Here is an 18,253-nt window from a genome sequence, read left to right on the forward strand (position 1 = left end):
CTCGGTAGAAGATAGAAAAGTGGAGGGTATTTATAAAAGAGTTTATATAATTTATTCTTAAAATATTAAGTTTTTTTGGTAAAATATTTAAGTATGATTGCTAGCTTAGAGAATAGAGATCGCGGGTAGCCCAGCACTCAAAGTATAAACCTGTTTTCCAAACTCCCAGCCAGAGCTGTCTGTAGACCATAATCAAGGAAAACATGAACAAATTCTTTTCTCGCAAACTTGCATCAAGGCTTTCGAATTCCTATGGGAATTCTCACTATTGCAGGGATTGCGCTTCTTTTGCCACACAAGTGCGAACCAGTAACCAAAACTACTTCTATGGCTCCTTCATCACTCGCCCGGTTAAGGATCACTCGCGTTCATGGAGTTCACATCGAAGTTGTACCGAGAAAATTCATGGGTTTTTCTCAGGCCCGGTGGTCGGAAAGCGATTCATATTGAATCCTTCAAGCACCCTTTTCAAGGGGTCCATTAAGAGTCTAGTAGAAAGGTCTCTCTTTATGGGAAGCCCATTTTCGAAACTGAAATTTCAGTTGAAACCAGGTTTTGATCATCGATGGCCAGGCAGGTAATGCGTTTGCTCTGTTAGTAACTTCTTTTAATCGCTGAAGAATGTGAAGTCCTTTCATATACAAATGAATTCGTCGCTGAAGAATGTAAAGTCCTTGTTCTTCATTCAGCGCTGAATATCCTAGTGTCCATAATTTCATTTTCGATGGTGAATGCGAATTTTCCCAATTGCATTGTCCTGTTAAAGTTTGCAAACCATTATGCAATACAATATATTGAATGTTTGCATGAGCAATTGGGAAATCTGATTAGTTCAAGAACAATTGGTATGCTGATTACTACTTGCTGGCATGAGGAGAGTGCGGAACTTCCAACTTCGTCAAATAAGTTCAGGCACTCCAATTTTTAGATGCCCCCCGTAGCATAGAGACTATAACCTAGATTAGTGCTTGCTGTTTTGAAACTTCCTTCTTTGTTATTTTAGAATTAGCATTGTAATTATCATGGGTTACTTAAGTTATTGTATAACATATCAAAATAACTTATTAACCTTCTAGATTTGAATAGGCTTGGTGGGTCTTTTAGTATTGAATACAATAAAACAGGTTATAATCATTTGAACAAAGGGGAGGATACTTCCCGATAAACATTGTTGATTATTTGGGGAAGTCCTTATTTTTGTTTTCTTATTCACAGGAGGGCATGGTTTCAAAGGCTGACGACTAATGATGTAGTGTTGGGGTTGATTATAGCTAATGTTGCTGTTTTCCTCCTCTGGCGGATTGCTGATCCTATCTTTATGTCAAAAAACTTTACTGTGAGTCCTTGATTGTTGGCACGGATAGACATTATTTCTTCTCACTGATTTTGGTTAGGATCCATTTCTCTTGAATCGAGAGACTATTGATGTTCCATGGGAACTCTTAAGGGGCCATCCATGAGGGAATCAGGATCCATCGGAATCAGTAATGTCCAGAAATCTAGATTATGGGTAATTTCATGTCTAGGAATCAAGAATAATCGTGTTTGTTTGGCATGATATATTCGTGAAAATTTTGTAATTATGGCTGAAAATATTATTACCTATGTTGCTATAATAGTCCAAACTCACTACTAGCAGATATTGTTCTTTTTGGACTTTTCCTTTTAGGTTTCCTCTCAAGGTTTTAAAACGCGTTCACTAAGGAGAGGTTTCCACATCTTTATAAGGAATGCTTCGTTCCCCTCTTCAACCGAGATCCCACTCCTTGGGGCCCAATGTCTTTGCTGGCACACCGCCTAGTGTCGGGCTATGATACCATTTGTAATAGTCCAAGCCCACTGCTAGCAGATATTGTCCTCTTTAAGCTTTCTCTTCCAGGTTTCTCCTTAAGATTCTAAAATGTGTCCACTTGGGAGAGGTTTCCACACTCTTATAAGAAATGCTTTGTTTCCCTCTCCAACCGATGTGGGATCTCACCGTTGTCAATCCAAGGGCACCAATTACCATCCCAAAAGTGGATGGTTCGATCTCCCTCCCCGCAATTGTTGAGAGAAAAGAAAAAAAAAAAGATAACTAGGTCTGTTTTGTTAGAACTGTCCATATAATTGTAATAAAATATCAATTTGTTCTACTAATGCCTCTATAATTTGAAACTAAAGGATTTGGATTAATGATAGGATATCCATCTTCAAAACCCATTTCATCTCACTGATATCCAAATCACCCCTCCATTGGCATCTCAAACACCAAAGATGCTTAGTAAACCACATTTCTTGGAAGAGAAACATGGGATTCGACATATCCACCACATGGCCATTCAGGACTTTTCAAGATGAATGGCCCCTGAAAGTTGATAAACTAACATCATTAGTAGTTTTTATTTTCATTTTTTTAAAACATGGTTTGAGAAATATTTGTGGCAATGTTACGACATTAGATGCTGTTTTGGAAGTTTTAAATTTCAAAGCTTGGAACTTCAATTCAACTGTTATCTGTTGGCAACATTATATTTTCAATATTTCAATTTTCTGTACACAGATCTCTGTAGAAAATGTTAGAAGCGGACGCATACATACATTGATTACATCAGCCTTCAGTCACGTAGAAATTGGCCATATAGTATCCAACATGATTGGACTATACTTCTTTGGGATGAACGTATGGCTATCTTTCTTCGAACTTCTACTAGGTCCTGATTTTATTTGTTTTATTTTCTCTGTTTATATGTGGGTGGCTTGTATAACTTTTTCTTTTGTTATGATCTTTACCGCTTTCCTCTTTTTGGCTTAGATTCTGATCTTATAGTTATTTTTTTAACACATAATCTTGTTGGTATTTTCTCATTTTGAGGTAGCTATGGTAATATAATATATTTTAACAGCCAAATTCGACCACTATCTTAGAGTTATGCCTTGTGAATAAAAAGAATTTTGAAGAAACATAAATATTGATTAATGAACGTTATTGTGCCTTGTATGCTAATTTTAGAGTTGATATTGGATTTGGAGTAATATATTTCGATTCAAGTTGTTTTCGGGTGAGCTTGGTATGACTTTTGGATATAATGTGTTCAGCTTCAGTAAAAGTATTTTTCAAAATTTCCACATAGTGTGGTTAAATAGACAAAAGTAATTTAATAAGTTCTAAAAGTGCTCACCTAAAAATTGCGCATCCCATACTGTTAGTCTACTTATGAACTATAACCCAGTCTATTCTGTTGTCTCAAGAGTTTGTATGCTGCTTCTAAAGTTAGCTTTAATGTTTTGAATTCTGTCTTTCCCGTCAGAGTTAAAACTGACCTTTGTCATCCTTTTTAGCATTGATAGACCTTATATATTTTGCCTTTAACAGATCGGTCGAGTGTTTGGTCCTGAGTTTTTGTTGGGATTGTATCTGGCTGGAGCAATTGGTGGGTCAGCATTTTACTTGGCACATCATCTGTTTCAAGCATCATCCTCAAAGGTATGCAAATTTTGTCCCAAAAATTGTGTATGGGCTCAGTTCTTTCATTGAAATTTCTAGGACGCTTATCCTGCAAAATTGTTTGCTGGTTTTCTGCTTTCTACAGAGCCGGCCATTTTGGGGCAAGGATCCTGCACGAGCACAAGGATTGGTATGCTCTTGGAAATCCTTCTGGTTCTTTACTATTACTTTTTCAACTATAGAAGCTCTTCCTATTGTCTGTGTTTAACCTTATACATTGTACTGATCACCTTCAACGTCCGAACGTCGGGATACTTAGTAGAACTTGAATATGATTGGTAGTCGTTTGAATTGATCACTTAGGGTGCAAGTGGAGCTGTAAATGCTATCATGCTGCTTGATATATTCCTCTTCCCAAAGTCGACCCTCTATCTCGAATTCTTTATACCTGTTCCTGCCATCTTACTGGTAAGCTGAACTCTAACTGGTACAAAGATTCACAGTCCACTATGAAAAGTCCTGAAAGACTTCTTGTGGTTTCATTACAGGGCATTTTTCTCATTGGAAAAGACATGTTGAGGATACTAGAGGTATGATGCTTAATTGAGAATACCTAAACTTTCCATCGGCCTCCACCCTCAGTTCTTTTCTCTGTTGCATATGGCTGAACTCCTACTGTTAAAATCTGTTTGGTCTCTGCAGAATGACAGCCAAATTTCAGGATCTGCACACCTGGGGGGTGCTGCAGTTGCAGCCTTAGCCTGGGCCCGAGTTCGCCGGGGACGTTTCTGAATATCAAAAGAACTTCCGTACTCGCAATCCAGATTTGATGCAGCAATGCACATCATCATCTTCTTTCCCATTTCTCTCATTCTACACTATCTTCTTTTTAGTGTATAGAAGCTGAAAGAGTTTTCGGGGCTTAATTGGTTTAATACATTTATACTTCATTACATAGTTTGTTCATTAAACTTCTGATTGTTTATATATATGTCACGCTGCCTACCTGATGGCAATCCATTAAACTTCTGATAGACCCTGTTTGGAAACATTGAGAAGCTCATTCACGACTAGAATTAAATTTTGGCCTGGATAAGCCGAGGGTGGAGACCCATTGATTTGATGTCATTTTCTCAATTATGATGAACTTAAATTTGTTTAGTATTAATGATACAATTTGATGGGATGGTAATTGATATCTCCTAGAACTTATAATTTCAGAGGAACCAAAAAGTTGTTCCTTGTCTAATCTTTTATGAAAAGTATGATACTATTACGAAATATTACAAATGTCTTGAAACTTGTAACGTCATATTCTTATAATATATACTTCACAATTCGCTCGATTACTATTTTTGTTTCTTTTTCGTCTTGGAAAGAGTTAGATAACAAATTACTACTTTTATTTTTTTTCTCGTCTTGGAAAGAGTTAGTTGTGTATATAATTAACATAAAAACAGTAAATTTATGAGTTAAACTGTCAAGATTCCAGTGTTATAGGTTATGAAAGAGAGTGAGAAGCATGTAATTTATTTGATAATGGAAAAAAATCAGAGGAGAAGATTGAGGGTCAGTGAGCCGCCGATTCGCAAATGGGCTGCCCCCGTGAAGAACGACGGCGCTACATCCAACAAAAGAAGGGAAATTTTGAGCTGCCCTCTAACGATATTCAATGCTACGATCTTCTTTTTTATGTCCTGCCAATTATTGATTATTCCCTGTTCCTCTGCGTTCGATCCCATGTTCGATCTGTTAAGTCCCTTTGTCTTTCTCTCGGATTTACCCAATTTCCCTTTTTATTTTTTACTATTGGGTCAGGTTCTGATGGGAATTCGACTGGTTTTCTTTGTTTTGAGTTGGGTTTGACTTGTGCTGCTTGTTGCTCGTTTGTTCTTTACGGTGCAGATGTAGACTATCTTTCCCATAACTTTTGAGAATTATCTGAGTTTTGCTCGTTTAATTGTTACTGTTCTTGATTTTTCACTTCAATTTGTTTTGTTTGAGGTCAATAAGAGGGCGAATCTTCATGAAGCTTTGGAAATGAAGTTCCGCAAGTGTGTTCTTATGTAACCTCAAGATTAACCCATGTCGTGCTATTTGCTGATATAGTTTAGAGTCAGCTCCGTACTCTTATTGCCGTTCTTTTTCTGGTATATGTCTGATTATATGTATATATGGCTTTGTTCTGTAAGCTGCTGAGCTTTGAAATTATTGCTTTTAACGACCCTATGCTTGGTTTGAACTGAAGTTAGGAGGATTTAGGCTATGTCTCTTCATTGATAAACATGTATGATTTGGCATTGAAAGGAGATATTTTGATTTTGCTGACCATATGTTATATATACGTCAGATAGGAGACGATTCCCTCAAGGAAAAACTTACATTTTTGCATACAAGAGGATATAGTGTTGGATTTCTGCAAAATATCTGGAAAGATTGGTCATGGATGTTTCAGAATGTGACACAACCGAAGGCTTGGAGCATAAAATGAAAAAGAGAAAGCAAGAACAGTTTGATGATGCTCCTGTAGGAAACAATATGAGCAGTGTTCATTCTGGTTCTGAAGATGCATCTTCAATGGATAAAATCCTCTCTGAAAATGATTCTGCTTCTGCCATGTTCATTATATGCTCTAAGTTGGAATCTGAAACAGAAAAGATGTGTAATGTTCATGAAAAGAAGCAGGACGATGACCGAAAAATGTCCGAGGATATGGCGACAGAGCATGGAAATATAAATGGTTCTGGTAATCTTATATATAGTGTTGAAATGGAAGAGCCAAGTTCCATGGATACTTACAAAGTAGAGTCTGGAATCTCTGAAGATACAGGTGGTATGAGAAATCATGATGATCATGAAAACGTTGTCAATGTTACCGAAGAACTGAGCGAGGAGACGATAGATGCAAGGAAGGATTATCATTCTAGAGAACAATTCTCCGACATTGGTAATTATTTTCCATGTAAAGAGCAGGAAAATGAGAGGGATCACTCATTGAAAAGTTCCGTTGTAGAACAGATAAATGGGGGAGGCACTGTGGAGGAAGCTTCTGTTTTCGGTTCGGTTGGTGAGCATGATGATGAGACTTCAACAAGCAAGGAACTGATTACATCAACTCCTTGCTGCATACCTCCTGAACTGGATAATGCTGAAACTGTGAAGGAAGAAGTTGTATGTTTCTCAGGTTCTGGTGAGACGAGCAGTGGTATTGACGCTATCATCGAAGAGAAAACTCCGACACTAGTATTGGATACTTCAGAGAAAGGGGATTCTATTGGTTGTTCAAGGAAAAAGCTTCTTGTTCTCGATGTAAACGGACTGCTTGCAGATTTTATTTGTTATGTTCCATATGGATATAAGCCAGACCTTGTAATTGGACAAAAAGCAGGTGATAATCATCATCGACCATCACGTTCTTTCGTTTTCCATTTTCCTTGAATTGACTTGTATCTCTCTTCCAGTGTTCAAGAGGCCATTTTGTGACGATTTTATCAAGTTCTGTTTCGAAAGATTCGAGGTGGGCGTTTGGTCATCGAGAACTCGGTAATGTTCTATCGACAACGTAATATACCTTTACACTTAAACTTTTCCTGCATTGTTTGATTGTGAATTGTGAATCATCCACAATTCTGCAGGAGAAATGTGGACATGGCCATAGATTTTCTAATGGGAGACTTCAGACAAAAATTACTATTTTGCTGGGTAAGGCTACTTTCACATATAGTACAATATATTGTGACATACCCAAATATATATGTTTATGTTCCCTTGGGGAGAGGGTGATTTTTGTATACCTTTAAGTGGTTTTGTTGAAGTAAGAGATGCAAACAAGTATGGAAACTTCTCCCTAACAGACGTATTGTAAAACTTTGAGGGGAAGCCCAAAAAGGACAATATTTGCTAGCGGTGGGTTAGGGTTGTTACAAATGGTATCAGAGCCAGACTTCGAGCGGTGTGCCGCGAGGACATTGGGCCCTTAGAGGGCGGATTGTGAGATCTCACATCGGTTGGAGAGGGGAAAACATTTCCTACAAGAGTGTGGAAACCTCTTCCTAACAAACGCGTTTTAAAACCTTGAGAGGAAGCCCAGAAGGGAAAGCCCAAAGAGGATAATATCTACTAGTGGTGGGCTTGAGCTGTTACAAATGGTATCAGAGCCAGTCATTGGATGGTGTGCTAGTGAGGACGTTGGGCTTCCAAGGAGGGTGGATTGTGAGATCCCAAATTCGTAGGAGAGGGGAACGAAACATTTCTCATAAGGGTGTAGAAACCTCTTTCTAGCATACGCATTTTAAAATTTTGAGGGAAAGTCCATAAGGGAAAACCCAAAGAGGACAATATCTGCTAACGGTGGGCTTGGGCTGTTACAATATTCAGCTCAATGGTCAGCAATTTTTAAGTCTATAACTCCTGTATTAATTCATTTATATTTGGCATGAGATAATGCATTAGAACTGTTTCCTGAACTAGTAATTTATGTATCACAAATATTGATTAAGAGGGTCATGCAGGTTTTGGGAAAAGTTTGATCATTCAGTTCTCTAAACCATACACAGTTTTCAAACGTCAAGTCATTTCATATGAGTGTGCCATCATTCAAAAGTAATGTCTTCTGCTAAATCATGCTACCATGCCTTTTCTTTTTGGTCATCTGACACTGCTCGCTACAGGATCAGTCACAGTGTACCGACACCACGTTCTCAACCGTTGAGAACAAGCACAAGCCTTTAGTCTTGAAGCAAATCAAGAAGCTGTGGAAATACCTTAAGCCACGAGAGTTCAATGCATCAAACACCCTACTGTTGGATGATTCCCCACACAAGGCATTGTGCAATCCGGTAGATCTCTCATCTCTTCTTTCTTTCATATTTTAGTTCCTTGTTTCATTTTCTGAATGAGGTCGTTCCCCCTTCTTTGCACTCCAATCTAATGGCTATCTAACGGGCATTCTTCGTTTTTCGGGTGCTTGTTATTGTGTAGGCAAACACTGCAATTTTTCCTGTAACATATCGGTTTAGGGATACCGACGATACGTCGTTAGGTAACTAACTGCTTTTAAGCTATACAATATCATGATAGTGCCAAGTTTTTGTGCTTCATCCTTAGTTCATATCTTGACGTTGGTTTTATAGCAAGTCATCTTCTTCACAAATTTTAATTCAAATTGTTACTTCTAAGTGATCTTTCTTGTTCTTTTTACTCCTGCTGCACATCATTTCTTATGATTAATGGTTCACGTTAGGACCAGGGGGCGATCTTCGGGTTTATCTGGAAGGTTTATCAATGGCAGAAAATGTTCAAAAATACGTCGAGCGGAATCCTTTCGGTCAACGCCCCATTACAGAAAAGAACCCGTCTTGGAAGTTTTATAGGCGGATCATATATTTCGTTGAGCGCAGAAACGATCAGGAGGATACCAATTCCTTCATATGGAACTGAAAAAGGTACACTTGAGAGGCATTTTCAATCTTGTTGGCATATCCCTTTGTATGGATGGAAAAGGTTTTCCCCTCCTGATGTGAAGGGCTTTTGATGCATGAAACCATCTATTTCTAACCTTAGTTTCTCTTTGGTTAAAAAACATGAATGAGTGAATGAAAAGTCTTATGCTGGTAATTGATGAACTTTGTCATTTGCTTTAATATTACCGTTAACCGTTCATCGTCCATAAACATTTTAAATCTATCTTTGAAGTAGAAATCCTTTCGATTCTTTGAGTACTAAATGATTCGATCCTTATTGATATTTGAATGAATGTTGAACTGATTGGTTGTTTATTGATTATGATGTGGTGGGTATTAAAAAAAAATCCGTATACTCAATTATTTCAAAGAGCCTTTGCAGGCAAACAATGGTAGCAAAGTATATTCTAGTTTGATTCATCATGTGCAGCAAACGATGTTGGATTCATATGGCCTGGCAAACCAACTACAACATCCTCCTTGCCAACTCAAGCCTCTTCCCCAACCTCATTTTTTTTTTTTATTTGAACTAACTTAAATAATTTGTAAAATATTCTATCGTTGTTTCTTTCTTATGTTCGTCGATCACAAAAATATTGATTATTGGATTAATAATTTAACGATGACATCATAACTTATCACTTGATTTCATCTATCATTTTCCGTTTTTTTTCTTTAATATCGAATTATTAGGGTACTTTTAAGGTGGTACCATGCACTAAAGCCACCAAAATAATTTGGTCCATGTTCACTCAATTGCAAACAATACCCATATCATGAAGATGATGAAATTATTGATTGTATGTGTTTATAGGGCTGAAAATCCCACCATTTTGAGCTTCATAATTCTTCCACTCATTGAGGGGTTTGAAGATGATAAAATATTATTGGTTGAGGATTGAGATAGATAGAGCCTTGAAAAGGTCATGATATCAAAAACACACATATTCATGCAATGAGTAGCAAGCATTGCATATTGTTCCATGGAACATGGCTTAGAATGATATTGATTGCTGAGTTGGTGACGTCCTAATCTTTCCTACGCATCCCACATGCCATGCAAAATGCACATTTTTGATGCTCTCGATACAAATTTATATATCTTGGATACGTTTTCATTATCAATATTGTCATTTCGATCCATGCTTTTAGATATCAAACAAATAAGGTTACATAAAGTTTCTTAATCTATTGACGCATTATGGTTCGAGGTTTTATGATAATCATTTCTAATGTTTTGTCCATTTTATAAATATATAAATTTTATTTTATTTATTGTGTTATGTGAGAGATTCCATTTTTACTAGCGATCAAATAAAAAAAATGTGATGCATTTGCATTTATAATGTTATTTGAAAATTTTAAAAGTAATTAATAATATTAAAAAGGAATGTCTCCATTGGTTGGTCTTCTTAGATCGTTGACTTTTTATTTATTTATTATATGAGTATAAAAAGTCTTTTTATCATTTAAATTGAATGTATTATATATTGGGTTAGTTAGAATAAATCTTTTTTAACAATAATTAAACTACTCCTTGATTCTTAATTACTACCTAATTGATCTCATCATTATAATACAAATACAAATTAGGGTGTGATTAAATAAACAAGACCAAAAACAAAATAAGATTTCTACGTCAATGTTATATTCAAACTCTTCATTTTTTTTAAGCATACATTTATTTGATGCTCGTGATTTGAAAACAAGAGATCCAAGGTTAGCATGTTTGATGAGAAACGGAACACCAAGTCTAGCCCAAGGTCCCAAATTTATGATAAGCGCTAATGTTGAGCTTGAATTCATCTTGGTTAAGAATGAGATAGAAAATAGAATTGGAAAGGTATATATTATCATTCATATTGATATCTTTAAATAGGATACTAGAAGTACAAATGAGAAAAATATAAAATAATTAAATATTAAGAATAAAATAAAATATACTCTAAATCAAATCATAAATGAAAGAATATTAAGATATAATATTTAAGATATATTCTAAAGAATATATCTCAACAATCTCGTTTGAGTTCTAAATCAAATTATAAATGAAAGAATATTAAGTTATATTCAATAAATAATATATGAATGGAGTTTTTATTTTTCTTTCCCCCAATATCTGTATGGTAAGCAAAATTCCCCTGTTTCTCTGTATGGAAGAGAGAACTGACAAGCTCACATGCACATGTAGACAGCTCTTGACCCACTCCAATACCCATTCCCACATGGAATTTGTGAGATGGGGAGCTCAGGAACGTCTGACCCACATTCTCTCTCTTCCGCTTCTCTTATTTCTTTCCTCTAAAAAAAATCCCAAGAAGAAAGAGAACAACCTTTTCTCCTTGCAACCCTCAATTGGGTTGTGCTTACATTTGTTCTTGGAAGATTGTTTTTCACACCTGTTCATAAATCCTCTGTTTCTTCCCTCGCCATTCGTCGTTGACCTTAACTCATTGGCTCCCTCTCTTAGTGAATTCTTCTTCGTTGCTGCTACGAATCAAGATTTGGGAAATTCGTGAGGAACCCAGAAAGGAATTTTGGGATTTGGGTGGAAGTTTTTGTGGGATTGGGAATTTACATCGCGAGCTGAGCTGTAAATTGCACTGTTTCTGAAGCTGTGCATATAACCCGAGAAGGGATTTTATTTGAGTGGAGAATCTCTTTGTAGCATTTTATTTCAGGCTTTAAAAGTTCTTTATTCTTCTTCCCTTTTGGTCTTTGGACCATATACGGCTCAATCGAATATGGGGGAATGAGATTTGATTCCTTATGCAGAAAGGTGTATGTCTTTTTAGTGATAGAAGGGTTCTTTGAGATGGGTTTCTTTCTGGGTTGAAGAAGAACTGGTTAGAATATCCATTGCACTAGCCATTAGAGTGTTGAATAGCCTTAGATAAGAGAGGTTTTTTGTTTTTGTTTTTGTTTATTGATATATCGAACCTGAAGATGGCTGCGAAGCTTCTGCATTCTTTAGCTGATGAAAATCCAGATCTGCAGAAGCAATTAGGATGCATGACTGGGATTTTGCAGTTGTTTGATCGTCAGCATATACTGGATGGAAGACATATGAAGCACAAGCGCCTCCCTCCTGGTATTTCCCTATCTGAATCTGCTTTATTTTCTTAATAGTTTTGGATGTTTTGATCACTTTGATGCATCTTGTTAGAATTGAAGTGTGTGTTTCCTTTTGGCTCTCTCTGCTGTTTGTCTAATGTGTGATTGGTACTCTTCATACATATGTGTCTAATCCAATGATGATCCTTGGAGCTTATATTATTGAAATTCAAATAGATGTTCCATTGCGTAACTCCAAAAGATGCGTTTTAAAACCTTGAAGGGAAGCCCGAAAGGGAAAGTCCAAAGAGGACAACATCTGCTTGTGGTAGGCTTGGGTTGTTACGAATGGTATCAGACCCAAGCACTAGTCGGAGTAAGGCTAGACTCTCACCATAGTAGACGCGTTTTAAAAACCTTGAAGGGAAGCCTGAAAGAGAAAGTCCAAAAAGGACAATATCTACTAGCGGTAGGCTTGGACTGTTACACAGTCATTTAATCGGTTATTACTTATAAATCCTTTGGCAATCTTGTTTTCCTGTCGTTTTGAGGAGCATTTGGCTTGAGCTGAATAGTATAATCTTTTGAGGAGCGGAAAGGTCCAGTAAGAAGTTTCGAGAGGCGATTAGATTTAACTCGTCTTTGTAGGTGTTTGTGGTATGCAAACTGATAGCATGCCAATTTATTTGCAAATCTTGTCTACTGCAGGCACTTCTCATCTAGATATTGGTAGCACAGGAAAAGAGTACAATGTCTTACAGAGAGATGCTACGGTAAGTCTCCGAATGACTATTTGTTTAAGCGGATTAGTTTACGAACTTATAATTATGCTTAAGCGTTTAAGTTACGGTAATTGGAGTTTTCCTGGATCTTAATCTACGAAATCGTGTTCTTGCAGGTTATGTCCCTAAATGAGAGTTTCAATGAGAAACAAAGGTTTAATAAAGAATTATCAAGAGCTTCTTTCTCTTCTTGCTCATCTTCCTTATCCTCTAGTGAGTACAACAAAACAGCTCCATCGCAAGCTTCGTCATTCGATCAGATACTCTTATCAAGAACGCCCTCAAGGGATTCCGTAGCAAACCAGTCAAATACCTCTCCTCGTGTCGGGAAGCAACATCTTGATCTTCGAGATGTTGTGAAGGATTCTATGTATAGGGAAGCCAGAACGTTATCAGTCAAAACGCCTACTAATGAGGAACTACTGAGTCGTTCTATGAAGCATAGAGACTCTCCAAGGCCTTCACAGCTATCCCAATCTGCAGATGGGGCTTGTAAGGTTGATACAAATTGGAAACAAAAGATGCCTACTGATCTAAAGGAGTCTCTTCTAGTTCTTGCTAAGCTTCGAGATGCACCATGGTATTATAATGAAGCCATAGAGCACGAACGACCATTTCATGAAGTGAAAAATGGATCTTTGCCATCATTCTCGAGAGATGCTCCTCGGTTTTCTTGTGATGGGAGAGAGGTTGATAGATTGTCCTTTGAATCACGAGATACCATTCGATCAGCTCCAAAATTTAAAGACTTTCCAAGACTCTCATTGGACAGCAGGGAGAGTTCAATTCAGGATTCCAAATCTGTGTCAAACTCTATTAGACTTTCAAAGAACTTGCACAGTAGCGACCCTTCTGATCCTCCAAAACCGTCAGGATCTCGAAAGCATCCTCCTAGTGTCGTGGCTAAGTTAATGGGATTAGAAGCACTTCCAGGTTCACCTTTGGCTAGTGATACTCAAGTTAAAGGTGACCCTTTTGTTAGCTCATTGGATGGCACAAGCTCTATCAGGCCAATTAGAACTTGTGACTCTCCTCGGAACACATTGAAAGGCCCGACTTCACCACGATGGAAGAATCCTGATTTAGTCATGAAACCTATACCAAATTCGAAGTTTCCAGTAGAAGTTGCGCCGTGGAGGCAGCCAGATGGAGGTCGAGCCTCTCACAAACGTACTCTAAAGCATGCTAGAGGATTAGCTGCATCGTCTGATCACTTTCCTTCTGTTTATAGCGAAATCGAAAAAAGATTGGAAGACTTGGAGTTTAAACATTCAGGGAAAGATCTTAGAGCACTAAAACAGATCCTTGATGCTATGCAACCAAAGGGGCTTTTGGATACTAGAAATGAGGAGGAACCTTCTAACAGTGGAACTCAAAGAGACAACGAACCAAAACAGGATAGCGCTAGCGTTAATTCTAGGTTGATCAACGAACAAAGTCGGAAAAAGAACCAAAAGGCTGCAACAACTAGCAGGCCTGATTCTTCTAGGTGTAGGGAATCTCCTATTGTAATCATGAAACCAGCAAAACTTGTAGAAAAATCTGGAATTCCAGCTTCATCTGTTATTCGAATCGACGGTCTTCCTGGTTTCCCCAAGCTTGAGAAAGCTTCACATGGAAAAAGGAACACCAATGGTAGCCGAGCAATTAAAGATACGTCGCCTGAAACTAGTCACAAGGACTCCGGGGCGAGTTCCACCAAAAAGAAAGACGATGCAAAAAATGTAAGACCAACGCATTCTTCTTCAAAGCCTCAACAAAACACCATTAGTTCAATAAAAACCTCAGGGTCTGTGAGCCCAAGACTGCAACCGAAGAAGGTTGAGCAAGACAAACGATCTCGACCACCAACTCCTCCATCCGACACAAATAAAACTAGATGGAAATCCAACCGAAAAGGAACCGATTCAGGTTCTCCCGTTGGAAAACCGAGAGTGAAACCTTCCCATGTCTGCCAAATGGATGACCAATCGAGTGAAATAAGCAACGAGTCGAGAACTTTGAGTAACCAGGGTGATGACATATCTCAACTATCTGATAGTAATTTATCCTTGGACTCAAAGACAGATATTGAAGTCACCAGCAGTGAGCTTCCTTCTGACATAAATGGCAGCCATATTTTACAAATGAAGATTTCAAAGAACTCGGATTCTTGCTTAACGGAAAACGTTGGTGACTTTTTTCATTTTATTTTCCCTTCTACTACGTCTATTAGATTGTTTCAGAACTCAAATTTGAGATTTTCATTTTGTGACTTGCAGGCAGAACTTGCTACACCTGCTCCTGAACATCCTAGTCCGATCTCCATTCTTGATGCTTCTATATATAGAGACAACGAACCGTCCCCGTCTCCGTCTTCTGTTAAGCAGACAAAAACCCTCAAAGGTGATCAAATCTATCACCAAAAACAACAATCCTTTTTTGATGATCAATCATGATATGAAGCTTCAATTTAGTCCCTTCTAATACTGTTTGATGCATACATTTCAGGCAATAGGGAGTTGGGCTCTGGAAATTGTGGTGAATATCAATGGAGTGCCACAGATAACAGTGTGGAGCCTGGTCTTAGCACAGAAATCAACCGCAAGAAATTGCAAAACATTGACAACTTGGTTCAGAAGCTCAGGCGCCTGAACTCTCACTATGATGAAGCCAAAACAGATTACATTGCATCATTATGTGAGAATACTGACCCAGATAACAGATACATATCTGAAATATTGTTAGCTTCTGGCCTCTTACTTCGGGACCTTGGCTCGGGCTTGGCAACATTTCAACTCCATCCATCTGGTCATCCAATCAACCCCGAGTTGTTCTTCGTTTTGGAACAAACCAAGACAGGCAGTTTGCTAAGAAAAGATGACTGCAGCTCTCATAAAGTTACAGATTCAAAACTGAGCCAGGAAAAAGCTCACCGTAAACTCATTTTTGATGTTGTTAATGAGTTTCTTGCCAGGAAGTTGTCTGTTGTTGCTGCATCAACTGAGCCTTGGACAACATCCAGAAAACTAGCGACTAAAACTCTTAGTGCTCAAAAGCTTTTGAAGGAGCTATGTTCCGAAATAGAACAGCTTCAAACCAAGAAACCCGAATGCAACATCGAGGACGATGGTTTGAAAAACATCTTAAAGGAGGATGTGATGCAAAGATCTGAGAGTTGGACTGATTTCTATGGCGACATCTCCAACGTCGTCTTAGACGCTGAAAGATTGATCTTCAAAGATTTAGTCGACGAAATCGTGTATGTTGGGGCTGCTCATTTGCGCGCCAAGTCAGGCAGACGAAGACAGTTGTTTACCTGATTTATAGTTTCTTCTTTAGCTTTCATAGTGAGTGATGAAACTTCCATTTTTTCTATAATATATATCATTGTGACTGGGAATTAAGAAGTGTTGTAAAGATGGTTGCAAGCTTTCAAACCATGAACATTCTTGTTATGAATCAATATATGAAAAGATCTGAATGATTCTGAAAGTTGGTTCTGAAATGCTAAATTTATGTAGTCCCTAATCTTAGGATATTTTCCCAATTTATTTCCTATTGTTTAATAGTTTTAAATTTTGAATAAATACTTAGAAATGAAGGATAAGAAGAGGTGAAGCGTCTAAATGCAAAAATTGAATTTCAACTATATAAAAAGACTAAAATTGTTGTTATTTATTTCAATTAAAATGATATTGTTGACAATATTATTTATAAAATCAATATTTACACATCAATTGTCATACACGTCCGATCATTAAATGAAACATTGTTCGTCTTACGAATAAAAAATATTTTTGAATTAAAGTACTTGTCAAATTCCATGAAAATTTGAATAGTATTTTTGAAAAGCCATCTCAAACACACCATTAATTTCCACCGTTAGGAAGGTAAGAAGAAACTTCGGGTGGCATCGTCAATGGACGGAACAGCAACTGCTCAGAAGGTGAGGAAAATGAAGCTGGATTGGCCTGATCCATTAATGGGAATGGAAAGCTTGGAGGGTCAAAATGGCAACAGTTTTCAGTCATGGCGTTGGTTTGAAGCTGAAGAGCAGAAAAAGAAGCATGGTTGGGTGAAGGAGACGACTTCTGAAGCAAAAGCATCCCAGTTTCTTCATGTTTGGCCTTCGCTGCAGCATCTGCAATATCAAAATGATGAAGAAACGAGGCATTTGGGTCAAAATCTTTCGGAAAATGGAGTGGTGGGAGCTTATCAATATCAAATCTTGTGACATCCATCAGCCAGTCTATGACTTTGCTGGGTTGGCTGAGGCCAAGTCTGTTTTGCAAATCATAAAGTTGAATAGCAGTGGGAGCTGAAAGCCTAATCCTTCTGTCTCTTAAGCCCTTCATTGTGCAAACTTTGCTGTGCCTGTCTTTTCCTCCAAACAAAGGAGAAACTCTAAAAATTCTTGGATTGCCTCTAAGAAATGGCCCTTGCCTTGAAGGCCCCTTCTTCCTTTTGCCCTCCATTTGTTTTGCTTCAACATGAACGCCCTCTTGCTTCAATTTTGAGATCATATTATTTACTCTCCCTGTCATTTCTTCAAAACAGAGCTTATAGAATAAAATGATACAAAAAATGATCTGTAAGTTCCCTTTTCTTCGAACCAGATGGCGTTCAGGAGTACGACAAACCCATATCAGATAAGAGAGAGAACACAAATTAGCAGCAAAGTGAAGGATTCGACAATTGCATACGAGGGGAGAAGGGAGAATGAGTAAAGAAGAATTGTTTGTTTAACATTGAGAACTAGGCATCATATTACTAATGAGTATTTATTTGCTTGCATTGATATGACGGCTAAAAGTCAACAAGAGAATTAAAAGCTTTATTAATTAGGGTTCGTAAAGAGGTGTAGAGAGAGCCCTTATACTGATGAAAAAATAGGGTAGGAAAATTTAGAGTCATTTGAGAGTGACTTCAGAGTATATTATAGCTTGTTTCAAAGGTAAAGGTGAATTGTGTGGTAATGGACATGCTACGTGAATAGATGAAGGACCAATTATATCGCCATAGACTTATTAAGATACCTCAATTTTGGCTTAGTTTTCAAAAATCAAATGGTTTATTGAAGGAAACTAAATTCTACAATAATAGATTTGGATTTATAAGATGAGATTTCAAAAATAAATAAAATAACCTTAAAATTATGCTATTGGTTCCTAAACACGCCTCCTCCTCCTTACCCCAAGGAAGGTATCAAAAACGGTTGTGGTTCATCCACTACCCCCTCTCCTTTCTTCTCTCTACCTTCTTCCGCAGTCCACAGGGTCTATGACATACTCGAGCAACCTATATACGTACCCTCCTATATATGCTAGTTGCCAACTACCAAAATCCATCGATATCCTCATAACATGATTCAAGGTATAAAAAGAGCACAGAAAGAATACATGCCTAATAAGAAGTTTCCCGAGTCAAAAGAAAAATTACAGCAAGAAGAGGATGTACAAGTGACCCCGGACGGCAAAAGATCATAGTCTAAACCAGAGTGGTGGAAAGAAAAATTGAAGACAAGGGAGATTTCAGTTCTTTATTCATAT

General features: G+C 37.6%; 4 protein-coding genes across 6 annotated transcripts; 3 read left to right on the plus strand and 1 right to left on the minus strand.

The window, feature by feature from the left end:
• The first annotated feature begins 104 nt into the window (after nucleotides 1-104).
• Nucleotides 105-4,547, plus strand: LOC111495401 (RHOMBOID-like protein 12, mitochondrial). Its single transcript, XM_023145425.1, has 8 exons — nucleotides 105-577; nucleotides 1,216-1,336; nucleotides 2,540-2,659; nucleotides 3,353-3,463; nucleotides 3,570-3,614; nucleotides 3,788-3,892; nucleotides 3,973-4,014; nucleotides 4,127-4,547. Exons 1-8 carry the CDS (start codon nucleotides 204-206, stop codon nucleotides 4,214-4,216), a joined length of 1,008 nt encoding a protein of 335 aa, XP_023001193.1. The 5' UTR covers nucleotides 105-203; the 3' UTR covers nucleotides 4,217-4,547.
• A 357-nt stretch (nucleotides 4,548-4,904) lies between these two features.
• On the plus strand, nucleotides 4,905-9,233 carry LOC111495396. Of its 3 annotated transcripts, XM_023145419.1 has the most exons (8): nucleotides 4,911-5,175; nucleotides 5,775-6,812; nucleotides 6,886-6,967; nucleotides 7,060-7,126; nucleotides 8,095-8,262; nucleotides 8,405-8,465; nucleotides 8,667-8,990; nucleotides 9,027-9,233. In XM_023145419.1, the coding sequence occupies exons 2-7, from the start codon at nucleotides 5,867-5,869 to the stop codon at nucleotides 8,861-8,863; spliced, it is 1,521 nt and encodes a 506-aa protein (XP_023001187.1). In that variant the 5' UTR covers nucleotides 4,911-5,175; nucleotides 5,775-5,866; the 3' UTR covers nucleotides 8,864-8,990; nucleotides 9,027-9,233. The 3 variants fall into 3 exon arrangements, with proteins under 3 accessions (XP_023001185.1, XP_023001187.1, XP_023001186.1); XM_023145417.1 differs by lacking the exon at nucleotides 8,405-8,465 and having other exon boundaries at nucleotides 4,905-5,175; XM_023145418.1 differs by lacking the exons at nucleotides 4,911-5,175; nucleotides 8,405-8,465 and adding an exon at nucleotides 5,193-5,574.
• Nucleotides 9,234-11,135: 1,902 nt separating this feature from the next.
• On the plus strand, nucleotides 11,136-16,204 carry LOC111495238 (protein LONGIFOLIA 1-like). The gene is made up of 5 exons (XM_023145187.1): nucleotides 11,136-11,977; nucleotides 12,649-12,713; nucleotides 12,839-14,890; nucleotides 14,984-15,107; nucleotides 15,213-16,204. The coding sequence occupies exons 1-5, from the start codon at nucleotides 11,833-11,835 to the stop codon at nucleotides 16,022-16,024; spliced, it is 3,198 nt and encodes a 1,065-aa protein (XP_023000955.1). The 5' UTR covers nucleotides 11,136-11,832; the 3' UTR covers nucleotides 16,025-16,204.
• Nucleotides 16,205-16,458: 254 nt separating this feature from the next.
• Nucleotides 16,459-18,071, minus strand: LOC111495302 (transcription factor TCP13-like). Its single transcript, XM_023145280.1, has one exon. It carries the CDS (start codon nucleotides 17,246-17,248, stop codon nucleotides 16,574-16,576), a length of 675 nt encoding a protein of 224 aa, XP_023001048.1. The 5' UTR covers nucleotides 17,249-18,071; the 3' UTR covers nucleotides 16,459-16,573.
• Between the last annotated feature and the right edge of the window lie 182 nt (nucleotides 18,072-18,253).

Source organism: Cucurbita maxima, unplaced genomic scaffold (genome assembly GCF_002738345.1).
Source record: "Cucurbita maxima cultivar Rimu unplaced genomic scaffold, Cmax_1.0 Cma_Scf00021, whole genome shotgun sequence".
Lineage (NCBI taxonomy): Eukaryota > Viridiplantae > Streptophyta > Magnoliopsida > Cucurbitales > Cucurbitaceae > Cucurbita > Cucurbita maxima.